At 41.2% G+C, this 19,520-nt stretch overlaps 1 protein-coding gene across 2 annotated transcripts in view; it reads right to left on the bottom strand.

Moving 5' to 3' along the window:
• The window catches only part of COL4A1 (collagen type IV alpha 1 chain), a 220,339-nt gene that overhangs the window by 97,601 nt on the left and 103,218 nt on the right, over positions 1-19,520 (bottom strand). For both annotated transcript variants that reach the window (XM_075129793.1, XM_048855091.2), the window contains exons 3-11: positions 10,569-10,658; positions 10,439-10,483; positions 8,452-8,496; positions 8,280-8,342; positions 8,131-8,184; positions 7,972-7,998; positions 3,873-3,956; positions 2,869-2,931; positions 1,675-1,710 (exon numbers count right to left, since the gene is read on the bottom strand). In XM_075129793.1, coding sequence (XP_074985894.1) covers positions 1,675-1,710; positions 2,869-2,931; positions 3,873-3,956; positions 7,972-7,998; positions 8,131-8,184; positions 8,280-8,342; positions 8,452-8,496; positions 10,439-10,483; positions 10,569-10,658 — 507 coding nt within the window. The remainder of the gene's footprint in view (positions 1-1,674; positions 1,711-2,868; positions 2,932-3,872; positions 3,957-7,971; positions 7,999-8,130; positions 8,185-8,279; positions 8,343-8,451; positions 8,497-10,438; positions 10,484-10,568; positions 10,659-19,520) is intronic.

Below are 19,520 nucleotides of genomic sequence, written 5' to 3' on the forward strand. Positions count from 1 at the left end.
ATTTTTGTGAAAAACAAACAGAGAGATGGAGGATGAGGATCAGGAAGACATACAATTAAGAGGGCCATAGATTATAACATAGTTTTAATGACAACTAAAATATAGCTATATGTGTGTATACACATATTTAAATGGACAAATCTTTCACTCTTTCTGACAAAAACTGTCTTTTTCCCACATACTTCTCTTTCAAGACAGATATATAGAAGCAGAGACCATCCCAAATGATCTTATAAACAATTATATTTATCCTATTTTTTCCCTATCTTTAGCCTAACCATGTGTTCACTTTGACAAGCTGGGCAATGGTAGGACTGCAGAAGGCATGGGAGATGTGGCCTCCAAATAAATATTTGGCTATGATCAATGGGACCACTGTACATCCCACACGATCTCTGCCCTAATGTTGGCTTTCCCTTTGCCTGTGCACTCAGTGCAGTCCCAGAAGCCCTGTGAATACCTGAAACAGTCCTATTTAGGACATGATAGTCCCAAGTTCTTTGCACTCAGTAGCTGGGGCTGAAAAAATATGCAACTGTTGGTTTTTGTGTGTGTGCACTTCCTGCCTCTAGATGCCAGAGATCACTGCAGCTACTACAGCTGGGTGGCCAGAAGCTGTCTTTCCTCTGGTCCTGACTCCTGCAGAGAGTCAGCCCCCAACAGCAGTTTCAACTTAGTTCTGCCTTCGGAGAGGTGGCACCAGATGGAGACAACAAATGGGGAGAGGAGTAAGCCCCATGAGAGAGATGGAGGAACATGGAATCCCAAAATGTTGGACAAAGCAAGACACATTAAAGGTAGCAGAGAGCAAATGTGCAGGGGGACACCCCAGATCGGGGTTGGAAGATGGAAGGAAGTTTGGAAGGAGAGAAGAATAGTCCCCAGTTGAATGCCAGAGGAGGTAGCAGGCCACTACACTCCCCCACCACATACTACTCAATGCCACCCTGCCACCATCATCAAGAGAATGGGGGGAATCCAGAGCCTGTTGAGGGCAGGAGTGGCTATGGGCTGGTGAGGGATCAGCCAGAGGTTTTGTTTAGAATGTTCATGCACACTACTGGGGTGGGAGATCTCCTTTCAGCTGACTTATACCAACATAGACTCTGATTCTTCCAGATGCAACATCAAAATGCAATATATGGAATAAAGGCAGACGGCAAATCATGACTAATGCCCATTACGCCAAGATGTACTATTTTTATTTTTATATTTACCTTGCTGTCTACCCCTCCTCTGCACACTCCCTATCATTTTCTGTCATAATGCATATTGCAAGGTCTTTAGGGAAAGCATTGTCTTTTTAATAAGTGTGCATATAGGGCATAGCACAATGAGGTCCTGATCCTCCCGATCACTCACTCCTGTCCCCCATCCCCCATGAATGAAATTCTCATGAACATTTTAGTGGCATTTCAATGACAAATTTTGACTGACAAATTTTGAAATTTTCAACCAGTTCTGAATAAATAATAAAAATAGTAGAATATAACACTTAGTGGTGTTTTGGTCTGGTAGGAGAGCATATCTTAAAGAATACCTACAAAACCATACCTTTTTTGAGGCTCTGTTAATTAAGATACAATATTTTATATAAAGACACAAACATGCACAGAACATTTGAAGACTAGCACGTCGAAAAAATAGCTCAGTACTGCCTATGAAAATCCTCACCTTCTCACCCGGAAGTCCCGGTGGGCCTGGGGGACCCTATAAGACATGACATTTTATTAGACCACTTGCTATACATTACATGTAATGTTTTCTGCTTACCCCAGACATTAAAAATGCACCGTTCTACTGGTGTCTTCATTTTAATGGAGAAAGATCAATATCATGTTTTTAGTACTTTCTAACTTCCAGAATTTGTCTAAGCTCTTACATTAGGGGTGTGATACTGCAGTTAAGAAGTGCTGGAGCTGGTCACTACCTGGACAAGAGACACTCATAGCAAACAGAAGGTGCTGCAGGGAGTGGTGCTGGTGATTCAATAGATAGCACTCTTCCCTTTGATTTATGCTTGAACCAGTTCCCCAACCTTAGCACATCTGTACTGCTGAAGGTGCCATTTTTCAGATGAGATGTAAATCTTATGTCCTGCTGACCACTTGTGCTGAATAATAATCCTTAATTTGTGTAATTTAGATAAGTCTTTGTTAACTCAGTAAATGTAACCACTAACTCAAGCATGTTTACACTGAGTCATACCTTGCTCCCTTTTTATACAGCAGTTTTGCAGTGTAGATTCCACAGCCATGGATTCATAACACAGATTGCCCTGAATGTAGCTCACTATGAGGGGAAACAAATAGTGCTGATTTTTAAAAATAGGATTAACTGGTTCCTGCTTGCTGGTATCTGTGGTTTTCTAAGGCCATAAAGGCAGAGAATGTATTCTGACATCTACTACACCTGTCAACGTATCAAGTAGTTCAGGTGCCTTGAACATTTGGAATTTAACACAATAGGAGACCTTCTACTTGGGAAGAGATTGCCTTTCCTTTGTTCCTAATAGTACCTCTAGGACAATTTCAGCAGCTATTTTGATTTAGATTAGGCTGTGAGACCAGCAATACATTTTCCATGGATTCAAGAGGGGAAAATGTAAAAATCTATTACAAAACTGTAGAAAGAGGGGCCAGATTCTAACAGCCACTGAAGTAAATTAGAGTTATTTGCATCTTGCAGAAGCAGTCCCCTGGAGTCCAAGGTCACACAGAAGATGTGTGGTATAGTAGGGACTGAACCTGAGTTGCCCAAGTGGTAGGTTAGTGCCCTAACTACCATACCATTCATCCCCAATATGCCAATCATTTAGAGCTTTTTCATAAAGCAGCATTACATAAATCATCATAAAATGACACTTACTGGAACTCCTGTAATCCCTGGTGGCCCGATGGGGCCTTGGAGCCCTGGCAATCCTGGTGTACCCTGAAAATAAAAAGGAGCCATTAAAAAGAGATACCTATTGGGAAATTTAATGATGCTTATATATATTATCTGGCTATACTGAAAGGACAGGGGACACCTGATATGGTTTTAATCAGGCCACAACTTTATTATTGGATGTCTGGGATCACCTGGCAGATACAAGTGTACAGTGCAGGTAACCCCATGTTCATTATCTACCTGGGGGGCTTCTGCCAGGCCCCCCTTTTCCATCCAGGTTCCCAAACTAACTCATTTCTGGGACCATGCCATCCCCCCACTTGAACGAGGGTTAAGGTGGGTTAGATGAAAGGGGTTAGCTCCCTGATATACCAGTCATAGAAGTCCTGAACCCCGCCCTCCCCCCGTTCCACACCTTTAACCAACACCTAGTTTTTAAGTCCTTTACTAAGCCATATTATCTAGTCACTGTATCCCTTCCCTATGGAGTACCTTCCCTGGACATCCACCCCACACTTACACAATGAGTTGCGACACATAGCTTAATTCCCTTCACACCTCACCTCAACAAAGCCCTCCCTGAACCCACTGTGGGGAAGGCAAAAAAAAATAAAAATGCCACACCACCTAGGCCAATCTGGTGGTGAGGGAAAAATTCCTCCCAGCCTCCCTGAAAAGAAGTGGCTTGTGCGATGCCCACAGCAGGGCCTGACCAAATCTGGCATTTTACCACCTCCAGGGGAGGAAGAGTGGGTGCTGCTTCACCCACTCCTGGGAAAAGGGGTTCTACTGCCAGGACTTGCCCCTTTTAAACTCCTCAGCCCTTCTGGTGCCAGGGCACCATGCTGATCTATTTTGCAGCAACTTCAGAGTCTTTCTCTTCCTCCTCTTCCCCCATAAAGCACTGGTCTCTCCTTCGGCAAGCCAGACAATGCTCTACCCCCACTTAAAGGTGTGATGCAGTCATTTTAGTTAAGACTTACTGGTAGTCCAGGGAGGCCAGGATAACCTCTTTCACCTTTTAGCACATTTTGTGGTAAGAACCCAATCACTTCACCTGGGTCTCCCTATCATAGGAGAAGGGGGAAAAAAAAGGTGAAATATATATATGCACACAAATAAAAACACTGATTCCGAAACACTGACATTAAGACTGGAGAAAAGCACTCACATAACATTTATACAGTCTTTTGGAATCATTTGGGAAGTATACAAAAATGGTCAGCATTTTACTTGTTTGAGTTGTTTTAAACATACCACAAGGAAGCTGTTGTAGTTTTTAAAGCCCTTCAGTGTCAGGTACCCTTGAAATACTCAGTAAAGATTCCAGTACCAATCTTAACTTTTCCCCTTACTTTCCACTTATTGGTGGGAAAATCCCCCTAGTTGCCCATTAAATTTAAGTCTTTCCAATCTGAGTATCTGGCCTGTGTGTTGGAAACATTTGGAGGTTTTACAGACAAGGGACCCTCCTTCCTAGACTGTGATCTCTGGCCATTTATACAACCTTGAGACTGCAATAGTCCCCATGACCACAGCACCTGACTTCTATGTGGGAGCAGTAGATGGTGAATCAGCATAGTCACACATACTCCAGACCTGCCCCTCCCTCAACCTACATTTTCTCCAAAACCTCCCTGCAGAGTGATGCACTGAGAGCTAACATGAAGCCGTGCTCTGTGGCATGGAGAGATGGGAAGGCACAGCCTGCATGGGCTCTCTGAATCCTGCTCCCATCCTGTCCTGTTGAACCATACCAGTTGTGCTGAGTCCATAGACCTCCATGATTCAAGAAGGATTTACATTCTAGTACGTTTTTTCATTACATTCCAGATTCTACAATACCAATGAAAACAGTGGAACTTCCTACAGAGCAGGGTACTACTCAATATAAGTAAAGATGGCAAAATCTGACCATATGATGAACTTATATCTACCCTTCCCATACATGGGCTCAGTTTTGCCACCATTATTCATATTGAGTAGTACCTTACTTGATTTCAAATCAACTACTTAGAATCATAGAATTGTAGGACTAGAAGGGACCTGCAGAAGTCCTCTAGTCCAGTCCCCGCACTAAAGTAAGTATTATCTAGACCATCCCTGACAGGTGTTTGTCTAACCTGCTCTTAAAAATCTCCAATGATGGAGATTCCACAACCTCCCTAGGCAATTTATTCCAGTGCTTAACCACCCTGACAGTCAGGAAGTTTTTCCTAATGTCCAACCAAAACCGCCCTTGCAATTTAAGCCCATTGCTTCTTGCCCTATCCTCCTTGTAATAACCTTTTATGTACTTGAAACCTGTTATCACATCCCTCTTCAGTCTTCTCTTCTCCAGACTAAACAAACCCAAGTTTTTCAATCTTCCCTCATAGGTCATGTTTTCTACTACTTTAATCATTTTTGTTGCTCTTCTTGGACTTTCTCCAATTTGTCCACATCTTTCCTGAAATGTGGCACCTAGAACTGGACACAATCCTCCAGTTGAGGCCTAATCAGCGCAGAGTAGAGCAGAAGAATTACTTCTCATGTCTTGCTTACAATTATGTTTGCTTTTTTTGCAACAGTGTTACACTGTTGACACATATTTAGCTTGTGATCCTCTATGACCCCCAGATCCCTTTCCACTGTATTCCTTCTTAAGCAGTCATTTCCCATTTTGTATGTGTGCAACTGATTGTTCTTTCCTAAGAGGAGTACTTTGAATATGTCCTTATTGAATTTCATCCTATTTAGTACAGACCATATCTCCAATTTGTCCAGATCATTTTGAATTTCAATCTTAACCTCAAAAGCAATTGTAACCTCTCCCAGCTTGGCATCGTCAGCAAACTTTACAAGTGTACTCTCTATGCCATTATCTAAATCATCAATGAAGATACTGAAGAGAACCGGACCCAAGACTGATCCCTGCAGGACCCCACTTGATATGCCCTTCCAGCTTGATTGTGAACCACTGATAACTACTCTCTGGGACTAGGTTTCCAACCAGTTGTTCACCCACTTTATAATAGTTCCATCTAGGTTGTATTTCCCTATTTTGTTTATAAGAAGGTCATGCGAGATAGGATCAAAAGCCTTACTAAAGTCAAGATATACCATGTCTACCACTTCCCCCACATCCACAAGGCTTGTTACCATGTCAAAGAAAGTTATGAGGTTGGTTTGACACAATTCGTTCTTGATACATCCATGCTCACTGTTACTTATCACCTCACGTTATTATCTTCTAGGTTTCTGTAAATTGATTGTTGAATTATTTGCTCCTTTATCTTTCCCATTACTAAAGTTAAGATGACTAGTTTGTAATTCCCCGGGTTGTCCTTATTCCCCTTTTTATAGATGAGCACAGTATTTGCTATTTTCCAGTCCTCCAGAATCTCTCCCATCTTCCATGACTTTTCAAAGATAATTGCTAATGGCTCAGATATCTCCTCTGTCAGCTCCTTGAGTATTCTAGGATGTATTTCATCAGGCCCGGTGACTTGAACACTTCTAACTTTTCTAAGTAATTTTTACCTTATTCTTTTCCTATTTTGGTCTCTGATCCTAACTCATTTTCACTGGCATTCATTAAATTAGATGATTAAATTGCTACTAAACTTTTTGTGAAAACTGAAACAAAAAAGTCATTTAGCTCTTTGGCCATTTCCACATTTTCTGTTTTTGTTCCCCCCACTGTTTTTGTTTACCCTGTCCTTGGTCTTCCTCTTGCTTCTAATGTATTTGTAGAATATTTTCTTGTTATCCTTTATGTCTCTAGCTAGTTTAAGCTCGTTTTGTGCCTTTGCCTTTCTGATTTTGTCTCTACTTACTTGTGTTATTTGTTTATATTCTTCTGTTGTAATTTGACATAATTTCTACTTTTTGTTGGACTCTTTTTTAAGTTCCAGATAATTGAAGATCTCCTGGTTAATCAAGGGTGGTCTCTTGTGATACTTGACTTGATCTAATCACATGGGGTTGAAGAGTTCCTCAACTGCTCGTCCACTAACTTAAATCACACCTGTTTGCACCAGCTCTAAATTTAGCCATAGTGTGTCAAAATCCTATATAAAGTGGTCAAGGGAACCCTAGCAGCATAGAATAAATGCAGAATTTTCCTTGAAGTAAATCATAACTCCAAAATGTAATGGCCTGCAAAAAACGTGAGATTTTCCTTCGCGACAATAACTTATACCTAAAATAAGGCAATAATATTTATCCAAATTACTTGTAAATTAAGTTATTCACATCTTTGCTTCATATTTGGTATCACATGATGCCATTTTCATAAATTCTGAACAAATCACAGCCCTTTGTGATTCAGTTATGTTGTTTCTAAAAGTTGTTTATGTATGCACACATGTATAGAAAAGAATCATTAAAGAATCAACGTTATTTTACCATGAGTCATTTCCTCCCATATGAGAGAAAGAGGCAAGTTGTTTTTTTTATGACTAAAAGTCTTTTCACACCAAAACTGTGATTACACTTAGGATTTATATGCAAATTGAAGTTTCAAATTATATCCATTAATTTTATATCCATGTGTCAAATCCTTTCATAGTCACAGCATTTCATTCCTTAGAAAGACAAAGTAATATACATTTCATTACATAGAAAGTTAGTTTTTATAAATTAAATTTCAACTATTTGTTTAACGAACATAAGATCTTGGTCATGTTTTTGGCTGTTTTCCAAGGAGAGTCTTTGTGGAAAATTGACTGGAAAGCTGAAATGTTGGAGTTCTCTCAAATCTGGTAACGTCAAAATAAATATATGGCTGAATCTTAAAAATGAATTTAAGTCTTTATACATCAGGGAGTGGGCATAAGACACCTACTTAACAGTGGGTACTATTTTCTTTTAGGCCCTGATCCTGCAAAGATTCATGCAAGTGCTTAAACTTTATGCACTATGAGAAGTCCCATGGCAGCTAATGGGACTACCTCACAGCATACAAAGTCAAGCATGTATGTACATCTTTGCCACATCAATACCTAAGTAAGGGCTGCTAATTTTGATGTGCATAGGTCATCTGATTTTTAACTTCTAAAAGCAATATATGAATGCATTCGATTTTAAAGACAAACATACCTTAATTCCAGGAGATCCTGGAGGTCCCTGGAAAATAAATACTTAAAATGTATTATTTTTTCTCATACACATTATCAATATTATACAATTTTTAATAACATTTAAAATGTCAAGAATCAGAGTGGAAAGAATGAATTATGGATCAAAATGTTTACTTACTATTCTCCCATCCAATCCAGGTAAACCTGGAGGACCAACAGGACCTATTTCACCCTAAAGAGAACAGAGAAATTGACTTTGTTTAGGAAACACATTCATATTTAAAAAAAAAATATGTACAAGGAAATTGTTAAAAATGTAAATGTCACCTTTGTGCCATTGCAACCTGGGATACCAGGTGGACCTGGTGGGCCATCTTGTCCAGGGATGCCCTACCAATAGGAGAAAGAAGAAAAGTAATAAATGCTGTATTAATCCTCACCTGATGTCACTAGTAAAACCGTGGGGTTCTTTGTAAATAAATGTATGCTTCATACATACAGGAAGACCTGGGTTTCCTGGATATCCTGATGAACCTGGTGGGCCCTGTAATTAATGAACATATATTAAAAACTATAAAGTGAAGACATCCAAATTACCCAATAAAATATAAAATTATGGGCCTGATCTAATTATGGCCATTTTAGAGCTGATCAAAATATCTGGAAAATTTTCCATGAAAATTTTTTTGCAAAGACTTTCCGTCAAAATTTCAATCACTCTATAGCAATGGTGAGCAACCTGCAGCCCGCAGGCCACATGCAGCCCATCAGGGTAATCTGATTGTAGGCCACGATACATTTTGCTGACATTGACCGTCCGCAGGCATGGCTTCCTACATCTCTCAGTGGCCACAGTTCGCCGTTCCCTGCCAATGGGAGCTGCAGGAAGAGGCAGCCAGCACGTCCCTACGGCCCACTGCTTTCTGCAGCTCCCACTGGCCAGGAACAGCGAACTGCGGCCACTGGGAGTTGCGGGGGGGCCATGCCTGCGGACCGTCAATGTCAGCAAAATGTATCACAGGCAAAAATCAGATTACTTTGATTGGCCGCAGGTTGCCCATCACTGCTCTATAGGCAAGGTGAAAAATAATACTAAAAACAAATCCACAAAAGTTTTGATTTTTTTCCAAAACATGTTGAAAAATCCTTGATTAGCTCCATTTCCATTGTGTTCAATGGGAATTAGATCAGAACTGAAATGCACAGTCAATGCTGCTAAGGAGTAGATATTTCGTACATTTGCCACTGTAATTCATAATATGAAATCTACAGCAATCTCCTTTTTATTTAGTCTTCCAGTGATTTCTAATGTGGGTGTTGGGAAGCAGGAAAGACAAATGTAGTTGTTTTAGCTTGGGGTAAGTAATTTCATTCCAAAACTTGTAGCATTATTAAATGCTCAGTCTACTGGTACTGCAAGTGGTGACCACATGTACAGTTGGTATATGTTCACCCAAATTAGCCAACACAGTGCCCCTGGCCGTGTCTATCATTAACAGTGGGGTTGACTTTAAGACCTTTGAGTCTAACAGTGTAAGCTGCTAGTGCCTGAAAGCTACAGCTATTAACTCAAAGGCTATAGCTGACTCAAGTTCTATATGGTCTAACCATGAGAGGGCACTAAAGAGCCATAGTCGGTAAGCCTATCTGAGACTATGTGCAAGAAAGCCGTGGGTATAAAAAATGTCACAGGAAATACAACATATTCAAGTTCTCTTTCATGATTATTATATCCTTAATTTAGAGTGCCGCAAAAGAGCTAGGCACCTCACAAAACGAATAAAGACATGGCCAATGCCCTGGCAAGTACACAAGCTAAAATGAACATGACAGATGAAAGGGTCAAATGCACAGCTTAGGAAAGGAAGAAGAAGCACAAGAGAGTGACATCAATAAGATCACAGCGATACTCAGAAAGGGCCTGGTCCAGCACTACTGAAGTCAATGGATATTTTGCCTTTGACTTTAATGGTTGCAGGATTGAGCCCCCTGCCATACACATATATTAATGTTTCTGTTAACTTGTGTGTAAGTGTGTATATCCTGTCCTCCCTGCTCACTTCCTATAGGAGAGACAGCAGAAGTGATTTTTTTTAAGGAGACTTTTAAAGTAGGTGAGAGAGGTGACTTGGTGAACAAGCTTAAGGAGGGGTTTCCAAGTATAACAGAGCATGGGAAAAGGCAACCTTTGGAAGAGAGGGAAACATGAAGACTGTCAAGACCAGTATAATTGGTAGAGTAATAAGGACCAGGTAGGTAATGTAAGAGGACATAGGCAGGGGCAGCATGCTGCAGACCCTTGAAGGCAAGAGCAAGAATTTTGAAATTAACAGGCAGCCATTGACTAACTTAAAGAGGGGGCTGACATTATCTTGCACTTGGCAAAGAGCAAACATATCTGGAAAAATTAAGCTAACCATTAAGACTTAAAAATCTTAACCTACATTCTTCAAAATTATTAAAACTAAATGTAAGCAGATACTCACCCTTGTTCCTTTTGTTCCTGGTAGCCCTGGTTCTCCAGTATCACCCTGTAAGAAAAATGGAATATATTGGTCTTTCGCAGTGACAAGGATTTGGGGAAATCTTCCCATTTAAGTATTAAATGCACCCTACCTTAATTCCTGATGGTCCAGGTGGACCTTCGGGTCCTTGCATTCCAGGAAACCCAATTACACCTTGTAGTCCAGGCAAACCTCTTTCACCCTGTAAAGAAAAAGAACACTTCAACCTTAGTAAAACTGGTTCTGCTGCTTCAAACTACCAATATTCCCAGAGACAAAGTTGGTGAGGTAATGTCTTTTACGGGACCAACTTCACTCACCTTGTCTCTCTAATATCCTGGGACCGACACAGCTACAACAACACTGCATACAATAGTATACTATCCCTGGTAAAACTGAGACAGCTGCCAATAGATAGTAGATTACAGATTATACCTAGGTGGAGTTAAAACATCTGAGTTTGGTATTTAATAGAGAAATCTAACAGCCATAAAATTGATGTTAATGTGTATAGAAACATGTTTCAAGGAAGGGGAGAACAAAGGAGGCAGAGGCACACAGATAGAAGAGTAATTTGTGTATTTTAAACAAGAAAACACATTTGTTTCAGTCTTCCTGAGCAAAGTTCTACATGATGACTCATGGTACCACAGGCTTGACTATCCACCATGGGTGCTGCACAGCCCCTCTGCAACTTTTCTTCCATTATGATCTTTTTAGGAGTAGCTGCACTCCTACACAGCTGCCAATAAGTCTAGTAGCAAATTACATACCTCTGAACTGTAAATATAAGGTGACAAGTGGCAAATGGGGAAGGCTGCATTATGAACTACCATTCTGACTCCTCTTGTTCATTCCAGTACCTTTCATGAGGTAAGACTCTGCCAGTTATATATAGCTTTGAGCCCAAGTGCCCTAGGAGAAGTTTGGGGTAAAATTCCTTCCCAGGTGGCTCAGTGAACAGACTGCACCATCTATCAGAGTCTTCTTTCCTGCTCTCTGGGCCAAAAGGGTGATATTTTCAAGATCTTCATGCTGAAAAGTATCCTTCTCCTATAGATATCCATATTTATTTAAATCAGATAATTCTTTTGTTAGCAGTCAGAAAACGAACTCTATTGCACATTATGCATTAATCTTGTAGCTACTTAATGCTCGCTAACTTAGAGCTCCATATGAAACCAGCAAGAATTTTGCATGCACTGAACAAGGATTATTATTTTTTAGTTTTATTACAGTAGCATCTAGAGGTTGAGAATGTGGCTTTAATATGCTAGACACTGTACTCAGAAATTTAAAAAGACAGTCCCAGGCTTCAAGAGTTCAGCAATAGGAAAGGAAATAACACAAGCAGCATGAGCTGAGTGATGGTTGACTGATATCATGTGAGTTGTACTGCTTTGTTTTTTTGTGGGGTGGAGTTTGGGTTTTTTTAATTATTTGGGTGTGGGTTTTGTTAGGATGGCATTAGCTAGACGAAAAGACAAAGGAAAGGAGAGGGGACTTAGAAAAGGGAGTACAAAGGGGGACAGGGCAGGGGAGAAGAGGGAGGGAGGAAGGGACAGAGAAAGAAAGAGGGGCATATAAAGGCATGTGGAGTGAGGCTGAGGTGAAAGGAATGTGAGGGAAGGGGCAGGAGTGGGCTGAAGCAAACAGCCAGTCAGCAGAGAATCTCCTGAGTAAAAATGGTAAAAAGCTGCCTGATGGTTCCATCAGTGCCTAAGCGTCTCTGCTAAGTCTCCTTTTGTGTCTGCTCCTGCTGGCTTGGGTTTCTCTAGACTAGCTCCTTCTTGGAATTTCCTTTCTTCCCCAAGCCCACATGTCTCTGGGGAAGTGGCATCCTAAAGCCTCCAGAGGCATCTGCCACGCACATTTCTACCTCCACGGGGTGCTGGTGGAAGTGGGGCCTCACATAGTCACAGGCATACTACCTCCATGCAGCACTGGGGGGAAATCACTCAAAAGGAGGTGGGGCAATCCCCCAACACACTGCCAAGAAATGATCAAAATGGGGTTTACTCCTGAAGAAAATTTGAATTTTTTGGCATACATTTAAATGCAGAAAATTTTTGTCTGAACATCAAAATATAATTTGGCAATGCTCCCACTGTGCCTCCTGGGAGTATTAGTTTGGGGGCCTTACGCTCTCATTGGCCTCTATGGACTGGGTTCCCTGGTTGGACTAAATCTCCCATGCTGCATTAGTGTCTCTCCCACCTTAGAGAGGCAAGGCACTGCATTATGGGAGTCTCTGACCATGGTTTATCATGGGACATGAGACTCCACCTCAGCATTTCCAAATTGAAATATTTGGGGTTTGGGGCAAATATTTTGTTTTTTTGACAAAATAATACTTTTCCATGGAAAGACAGCACTGTTCCCCCCTCAAATTAATTTAGTCAAAAAACTAATTTTTGTCAAAAATATTTTTTCTGTTGCTTAAATGGCATGACTACTACTACACATCACGTTGATCCCAGCATGTTTGCTTAAGAATACTAAAATCCCAGGCAATGTAAAAGACCACAACAAAAGAAAACACAAAGTAATTAAGAAACACATTTCTGAATCTAAAGTAAAAAAGGTATAAAATTCTAACTATACAATTGATTTAAAAAAACATTTTAAGGAAGAATATACTAGGATCCAGGAAGAGGCATCTGACTAAATGTGGATGTAATTATTCTAAAATCTGGAGTATATCAGAAATGCTGAATGGATTACTGAGGTACAAAAACCCCATGTTTTGGCTGGCTTGTTGCACTGCAGTAGCAAGTACATCTACAAAGAACAGATGTTACCTCATTTACAAGCAGGATTTTACAATGAATCCTGGACACTTGCTTCTGTGACCTGCTGGGAGACGAATTAGGGACACAGAAGACACTAAAACAGATATCAACCCAGTTGTCCACTGCTCCAGGAAAGTACAACATGTGCAAGTGAAGGGAAAAAATGACCTTCAGTGGATGTACATAATGTAACTAATGATTTTCATTCGAGGATCTCAAAGCATTTTACAAACTGAGGGCATCATAACACCCTTGTGAGACGGGAAAATATTATTTCACTCATTCTACATATGGGTAAAATTGAAGCACTTAAACGATTATGGGCCTGATTCTCATCTACATGTGCTGGCAACGTAAAGAGGCCTCAAAGCAGATGTAAATAACTCAGTTTAAGGCCAAAGTCTCTTATGCTGCCAGAGCGGTTTAAATGGGACCTTACAGTAAATGAAAATCAGACCCTAAGTAATTTGCTCTAGCTCACACAGAGCTATTTGTTATTTCGCCATCTGCCTGGAGTAAGGGGCAGCATGTAGCTGTATTAGGGTTGCCAGGCGTCTGGTTTTCGAACAGAATGCCTGGTCGAAAAGGGACGCTGACTGGGCCATTAAAAGTCTGCTCAGGGGCGCAGTGGGGCTAAGGCAGGCTCCCTGCCTGCCGTGGCTCCACATGGCTCCCGGAAGAGGCCAGCATGCCCCTGTGGCCCCTAAGCACAGGAGCGGCGAGGGAGACTCCATGCGCTGGCCCCATCCCAAGAGCCAGCTCTGCAGCTCCCATTGGCTGGGAACCCAGAGCCCCCCATCCCTGCCACACTCCAAACCCCTCAGCCCGGAGCCCACTCCTGCACCCCAAACTCCTCATCCCTGACCCCACACCAGAGCCTGTGCCCCCAGTCAGAGCCCTCACCCCCTCCTGCACCCCAACCCCCTGCCCCAGCCCTGAGCCCCCTCCTACACCCCAAACCCCTCATCCCTGACCCCACCCCAGAGTTGCCACTCCCAACTGGAGCCCTCACCCCCTCCAGACCCCAACCCTCTCCCCCTGCCCTGAGCCTCCTCCCACACCCCAAACCCCTCATCCCTGGCCCCAACCTAGAGCCTGCACCTCCAGCTGGAGTCCTCACCCCCTCCTACACCCAATCACCCTGCCCCAGTCAAGTGAAAATGAGTGAGGGTGGGGGAGAGCAAGCCACAGAGAAAGGGGAGATGGAGTAAGTAGGGGCGGGGCTTCTGAGAAGGGGCGTGGCCTCAGGGTGGGGGCAGGGCAGGGATAGGGTACGGATGTTCGGTTTTCTGCAATGAGAAAGTTGGCAACCCTAAGCTGTGTTGAGAAGAAGAGAATTTCAATCCCAGTTTCTCCTCTGATCCCCCCGCTCACGGAGCATGGGAATAAGTTACTTTACCTTTCTTTTGGGAGCAAGTTTTTGCCTGCTCTGCGCCTGGCTGGTTAATCTAGCAGGCAGATAGGAGGAGAGGGGCTAGGACTCTTGGCTCTCTCTGTCTCTTGCCTGCCCACTTTCTTGTAGAGTAGCTTCCTCTCCTATTTTTCCCCCTCTCCCCACCATGGCTGGAGTCAAAATCTGACCAGGATCAAGCAGACTATTAAGGGAGCCTTATTCCCCTGTGCGGCCACAGGAAGGCTGGGACAATCTAGTCCCCAGTGAGTCAATGGCAGAGTCAGAAATGGAAACCAGGTGTCTTGGCTTCCAGTCTCCTTCCCCTACTCATTTGATTACAGAAGATGCCAATACATTCACTCTGGTTTAATAGAACCTTGGCCTCAGTGGGACCAACATCTAGTAACTGATATTAAATTTATCCTGGGAACTGGAGCAAGAAAAACTGACACAAATAAACATCCCCACACAAATAAACATCCCCACTACGGAAGCTGGCGAGCATCAGTAAACTGCTGTTGTCCCAGTTATTTTTGAAGAATTCAAATCTCCAGTGGTGATGCACAAAGAATACAAGAATCTGAGTGTAAGGGCTACACAGGGCAGTCATTCCAGTTCCAACTTATGCAGCTGCAAAATCTTGGAAAGTAACTCTGAGTTGACTTCTCCTACTTAAAATTTGATTCATAGGATTCAGAAATTAAAACAGATGTAACCAACACCCCTTAGTCATCTTCACCTCTACTGATTCCATGTAAATTGTAGGAAAATACAAAAGAAGAATTCATTATAATGAATGCTAGTGTGATAAACACTATGCTTCTACAGTGGTGCAGCTGAAAAATAGGTACTCCTTAAAGGTTGCATGAAATTGTCTGTTGAGATTGCTCTTTGTGGTCTAGCTCTTGCACAGTGCATCAAGTGTCCTTACAATACTGTCAAACATAGAAATTAAAAATTAAAACAAATTGACAGCTCTCTAGTGAGAAGTAAACATGTTCAGAATATAGCCACATAGGCCGATCTTCTCACTGGCACTAACCCTTCCAAATTAGCCATGAAATACTGTTTCACACATGGAACAACTGCAGATCATTATTCAAGACAGTTACATCCAATTAGTATTTTCAAAATTTTTGCTCCAATACATTTGGTACAGAGAGTGGAAAATAATCAACATTAGATTATAAATTATGTTTCCTACCTTTCAAGATGAAGACACTGGACAAAAAGATACTTGGACTCAAGTGACTCGGAACAAAGATAGAGGCCAAAATTTTCAGAAACAGGAACCTATGATCCTAGTTAGGATCTTAAATCTAGATTTGGGCACTTAAGGGTGGGATTTTTGAAACCCCCTAAGTGACTTAGAAGCACAAGTCCCAGTTACTTCATACTTGTGCTCGTAGGTCCTTTAGGAGCTTTTGAAAATCCCACTCTTAGGTACCTACATAAGGACTTTAGGCTATTTTTGACAACTCCGGCCTTACAGAAGAAATTGAAAGCCTGTTATAACTGATCCCTAGAATAAGTGTGGTCCCAGTGGCTGCATGCAGCCACCAGGGACTTCATGTTCAACCACCATGACTTTCCGGGGGTCATGTGGCTACCATGTGGCTATACACACTTTTGTTACAACCAACTTTTTTAAAAAATGGATATAGTTAGTGATAATTGTACACATGCTGTGTAAATTAAGAGTACCTATTATTCTTTACATTGAAAAGATTTGTTTTTTATTGATGACACTTGCAAATAACCACAGGACTAGATTGTCAGTAATATAATATTTTAACTCTCAAAACTACAGCCATTACAAATTTGCTGTGGCACTTGAGCAGCCACACCAAAAATTCATTTGAGAACCGCTGCCCAGAGTGGCTGTAACAAGTTCTGACTTATCACTTTCCTGTTGTCTGATATTTTTGAAGTTTTTTTAAACAAAATATTAATCCTTGAAAGGGGAAAGATAAGATGTCACTTGACCAATAGAAAGAATAGAAGTAGTATGTGAAAAATGTGAGATTTTAAATTTAACAACATTTACATAGCATCTTTCATCCAGGAGGATTCCAAAGCGGTTGACAAATTTAGGCCCCAAGTAACATCAGGGGTTCTCACAACAAAATTTTTGGTGGCCTCAGACTCTTGCTGGTGGCCACACTATCAATTTTTCCTAAAATAATTGTTTTTCCTTAAGTTAATTAAATAAACATGCACATATACATGTCCAAATCATTGTAATTTATTTATGTAGGGTTTTTTCAGACTCAGTAATAAAAATAATTTACTGTTGTCTCTATTCTTTACTGGACCTAAACAGAATAGAAACACAAATAAGGTGCTTTGCATGTTGTCTTTTTGTTGTTGTTTCTTTTGCTTTTTTGGTTGCACTTCTTTTCCCTCTAAGACTTGCTAGCTGGTAAGTCTTCTGCTGTGAAAAGTGATATTGGCATATTTGTTAACACCACTTTTCACAGCAGACTTACTCAGCCCCAGCAAGCCCTAGGACAAATCAAGCCCTGGATGGGGAGGTGAACAGGGAGGCAGGTGGTGCCCAGGGACAATGGCAGGGGTGGTGAGCCTGGAGCTGGAGCCTGGAACCAGAGCCTGCCACCAAGTGGACAGAGCTCGAAGCCCCGTGGCCAAAGCCTGCCTCCCCTACCCCTGGGAAAGTGGGGAATTCACCAGTTGCCTTTCTGTTATTTACTATTGTCTCTCACCCTTCCCTATCCCTACTTTTAATTCCATGCTTCTGTGTCTTGCATTTGACTATTTTGTAATGGGACCATTCATAATCTACTGATAGATTAGAATAAATTGACAAATGAATATGAACCAGGTGTGTTTCACTCCCCACCATGTTTTTACCCAGGCTTCTCCAATTCACCATTGTTTTGCTGCCCCAACTCCCTGGTTCCCGCATGATATTCTTCTGTTCAGTGACCACATGAGATCGAGCCACAAATCTTGGAATTTCTCTGGCTTTGGTGGCTTTTGTCAAAAATTACAATATGATTGTATGAGTAATAAGTACTTTATTAATATCGAAGTGCCTGCGTTAGTGTTAAAATTCTCCTATTTGGATCATTTTTGTTCTGATAACCAAGAGTGCTCAAATTTCATCTTTTAGATGAATAAAACCTACGTTCTAATATATTAAATGCTAAAGTCAAGGGTCTGGCCTCTCCTACTAAAGTGATGGAAAGAGTACTTACTGGAGGTCAGGAGTGATATTAATATCCATACCTACTAATTCCTGAATTCACAATAAATCTACGTCTACCATACAATAAACATTTTTTTAAAATCCTCTTTCACATCACTAAGAAGGATAATTCTAAAGCAGTGGTTTTCAACCTTTTTTCATTCGCAGACCAGTAAAAAATTTCAAAAGGATGTGCAGAACACTTTGCAAATCTTAGATATATTCTGTGGACCTCTTTAGGGGACCGTGGACCACTGGCTGAAAACCACCGGTCTACAGGATTACAATATTCAAATGACTTCTCAAGCAACCACTTCATTTTTTCCTGGCAACAATCTGGATTTTATCAGGAGAGCTGCTACCGCCTGCAATTACTATGCCCCAGGTCATGCAGCTATTCCCTGGGTGAGCACTTACTTGCGCCAGTCAGTCCCATTTTCTTCAGTGAGGGTAATGGCATGAATAAGGGCTAACCAGGGAAAGGAAAGTCTCCCAAATCTGGCCCTATACAGTCACAGTAGATGCTGAAAATTAGCAAGTTAAACAAATATTTGAGTTTTATGGAGAGATGTTAGTAGCTCCAACTTAAGTATGACTCTAATGTCATTCCATTCTAAGCCATTCTCTTTCTCTCTCACTGCACCCACAAACACACACACACACACACACTTTCCCAGAAACTAAACCAATCTGCCTGAAACATCACAGATTTGTATGCATGCCAAGAGAACATTTTTTTCTTGAAAGTTATATGCAAAACTGATTAAGCTGTTTTGAGGTGAGGGTTAAAAAGCCACAGAACAAGTGATCTGACTTCTTTGACCATTATTTTTCCTAATTTTTCTCTCTTCTAATTCCATTTTTAGGAAAATGTTGGCTTTGGTGAGGATGAGTTTTGGGTTTCGACAGAATTATGTAGTTATTAAAAATTTGAAACCTACATTATGAATCCTGAAGATTTAATGTATCACCGTAATCCTGCACAGCCCCAGGGTGGATCTTGCAAAATCTACACAGTTGCAATAGGTTGTTGCAAAGTGAAGATGGCCTCAGTATGGACTTCTCAGACCCACATGTGACCAGAATTTGGCCCTGGGTTTTGGTGTTCTGTAGACGTAACCATAAATACTCCAGTGATTTGATAATCTTTAATCTAAGTACTTTTAGGTGGCAGACCAGTAAAATCGCTATATTGTGAGAAGTATGTTATACTATGTGATCGGGCCTCATTTCTGAAATATTCACCTTCAAGTCATTGGGCTTCATTCTCCACCTTGTTAAGCCTATTTTACATCATTGCAATACCACTGGCTTGGAGATACACTGACAAAGAACAGGTGTAATGGAGCAGAGAGTCAGGCCCAATTTGTAGATGCAAATTAGTAGAATCTGTATTTCTTTTTTTAACCACAAGAGGGAGGATTAGTACTAAACATCTTTCCAGATTAAAAATAAATAAAGCTCATTTGCTTGTCCTTAATTACACTTCTCATTTCCAATAGTTTATCGTGAATAAATTTACTTAAAGAATTACTTATTTCTGTTGTTTTATATTTGCAAAGCAAGCACTATTTAAAAAAATTAAGGCTTTGTAGCATTACAATGTTTAAACCAGGGGTCGGCAACCTTCGGCACGCGGCCCATCAGGGTCATCCACTGGCAGTCTGTGAG

The sequence above is a fragment of the Caretta caretta genome, chromosome 1 (genome assembly GCF_965140235.1).
Source record: "Caretta caretta isolate rCarCar2 chromosome 1, rCarCar1.hap1, whole genome shotgun sequence".
Classification (NCBI taxonomy): Eukaryota; Metazoa; Chordata; order Testudines; family Cheloniidae; genus Caretta; species Caretta caretta.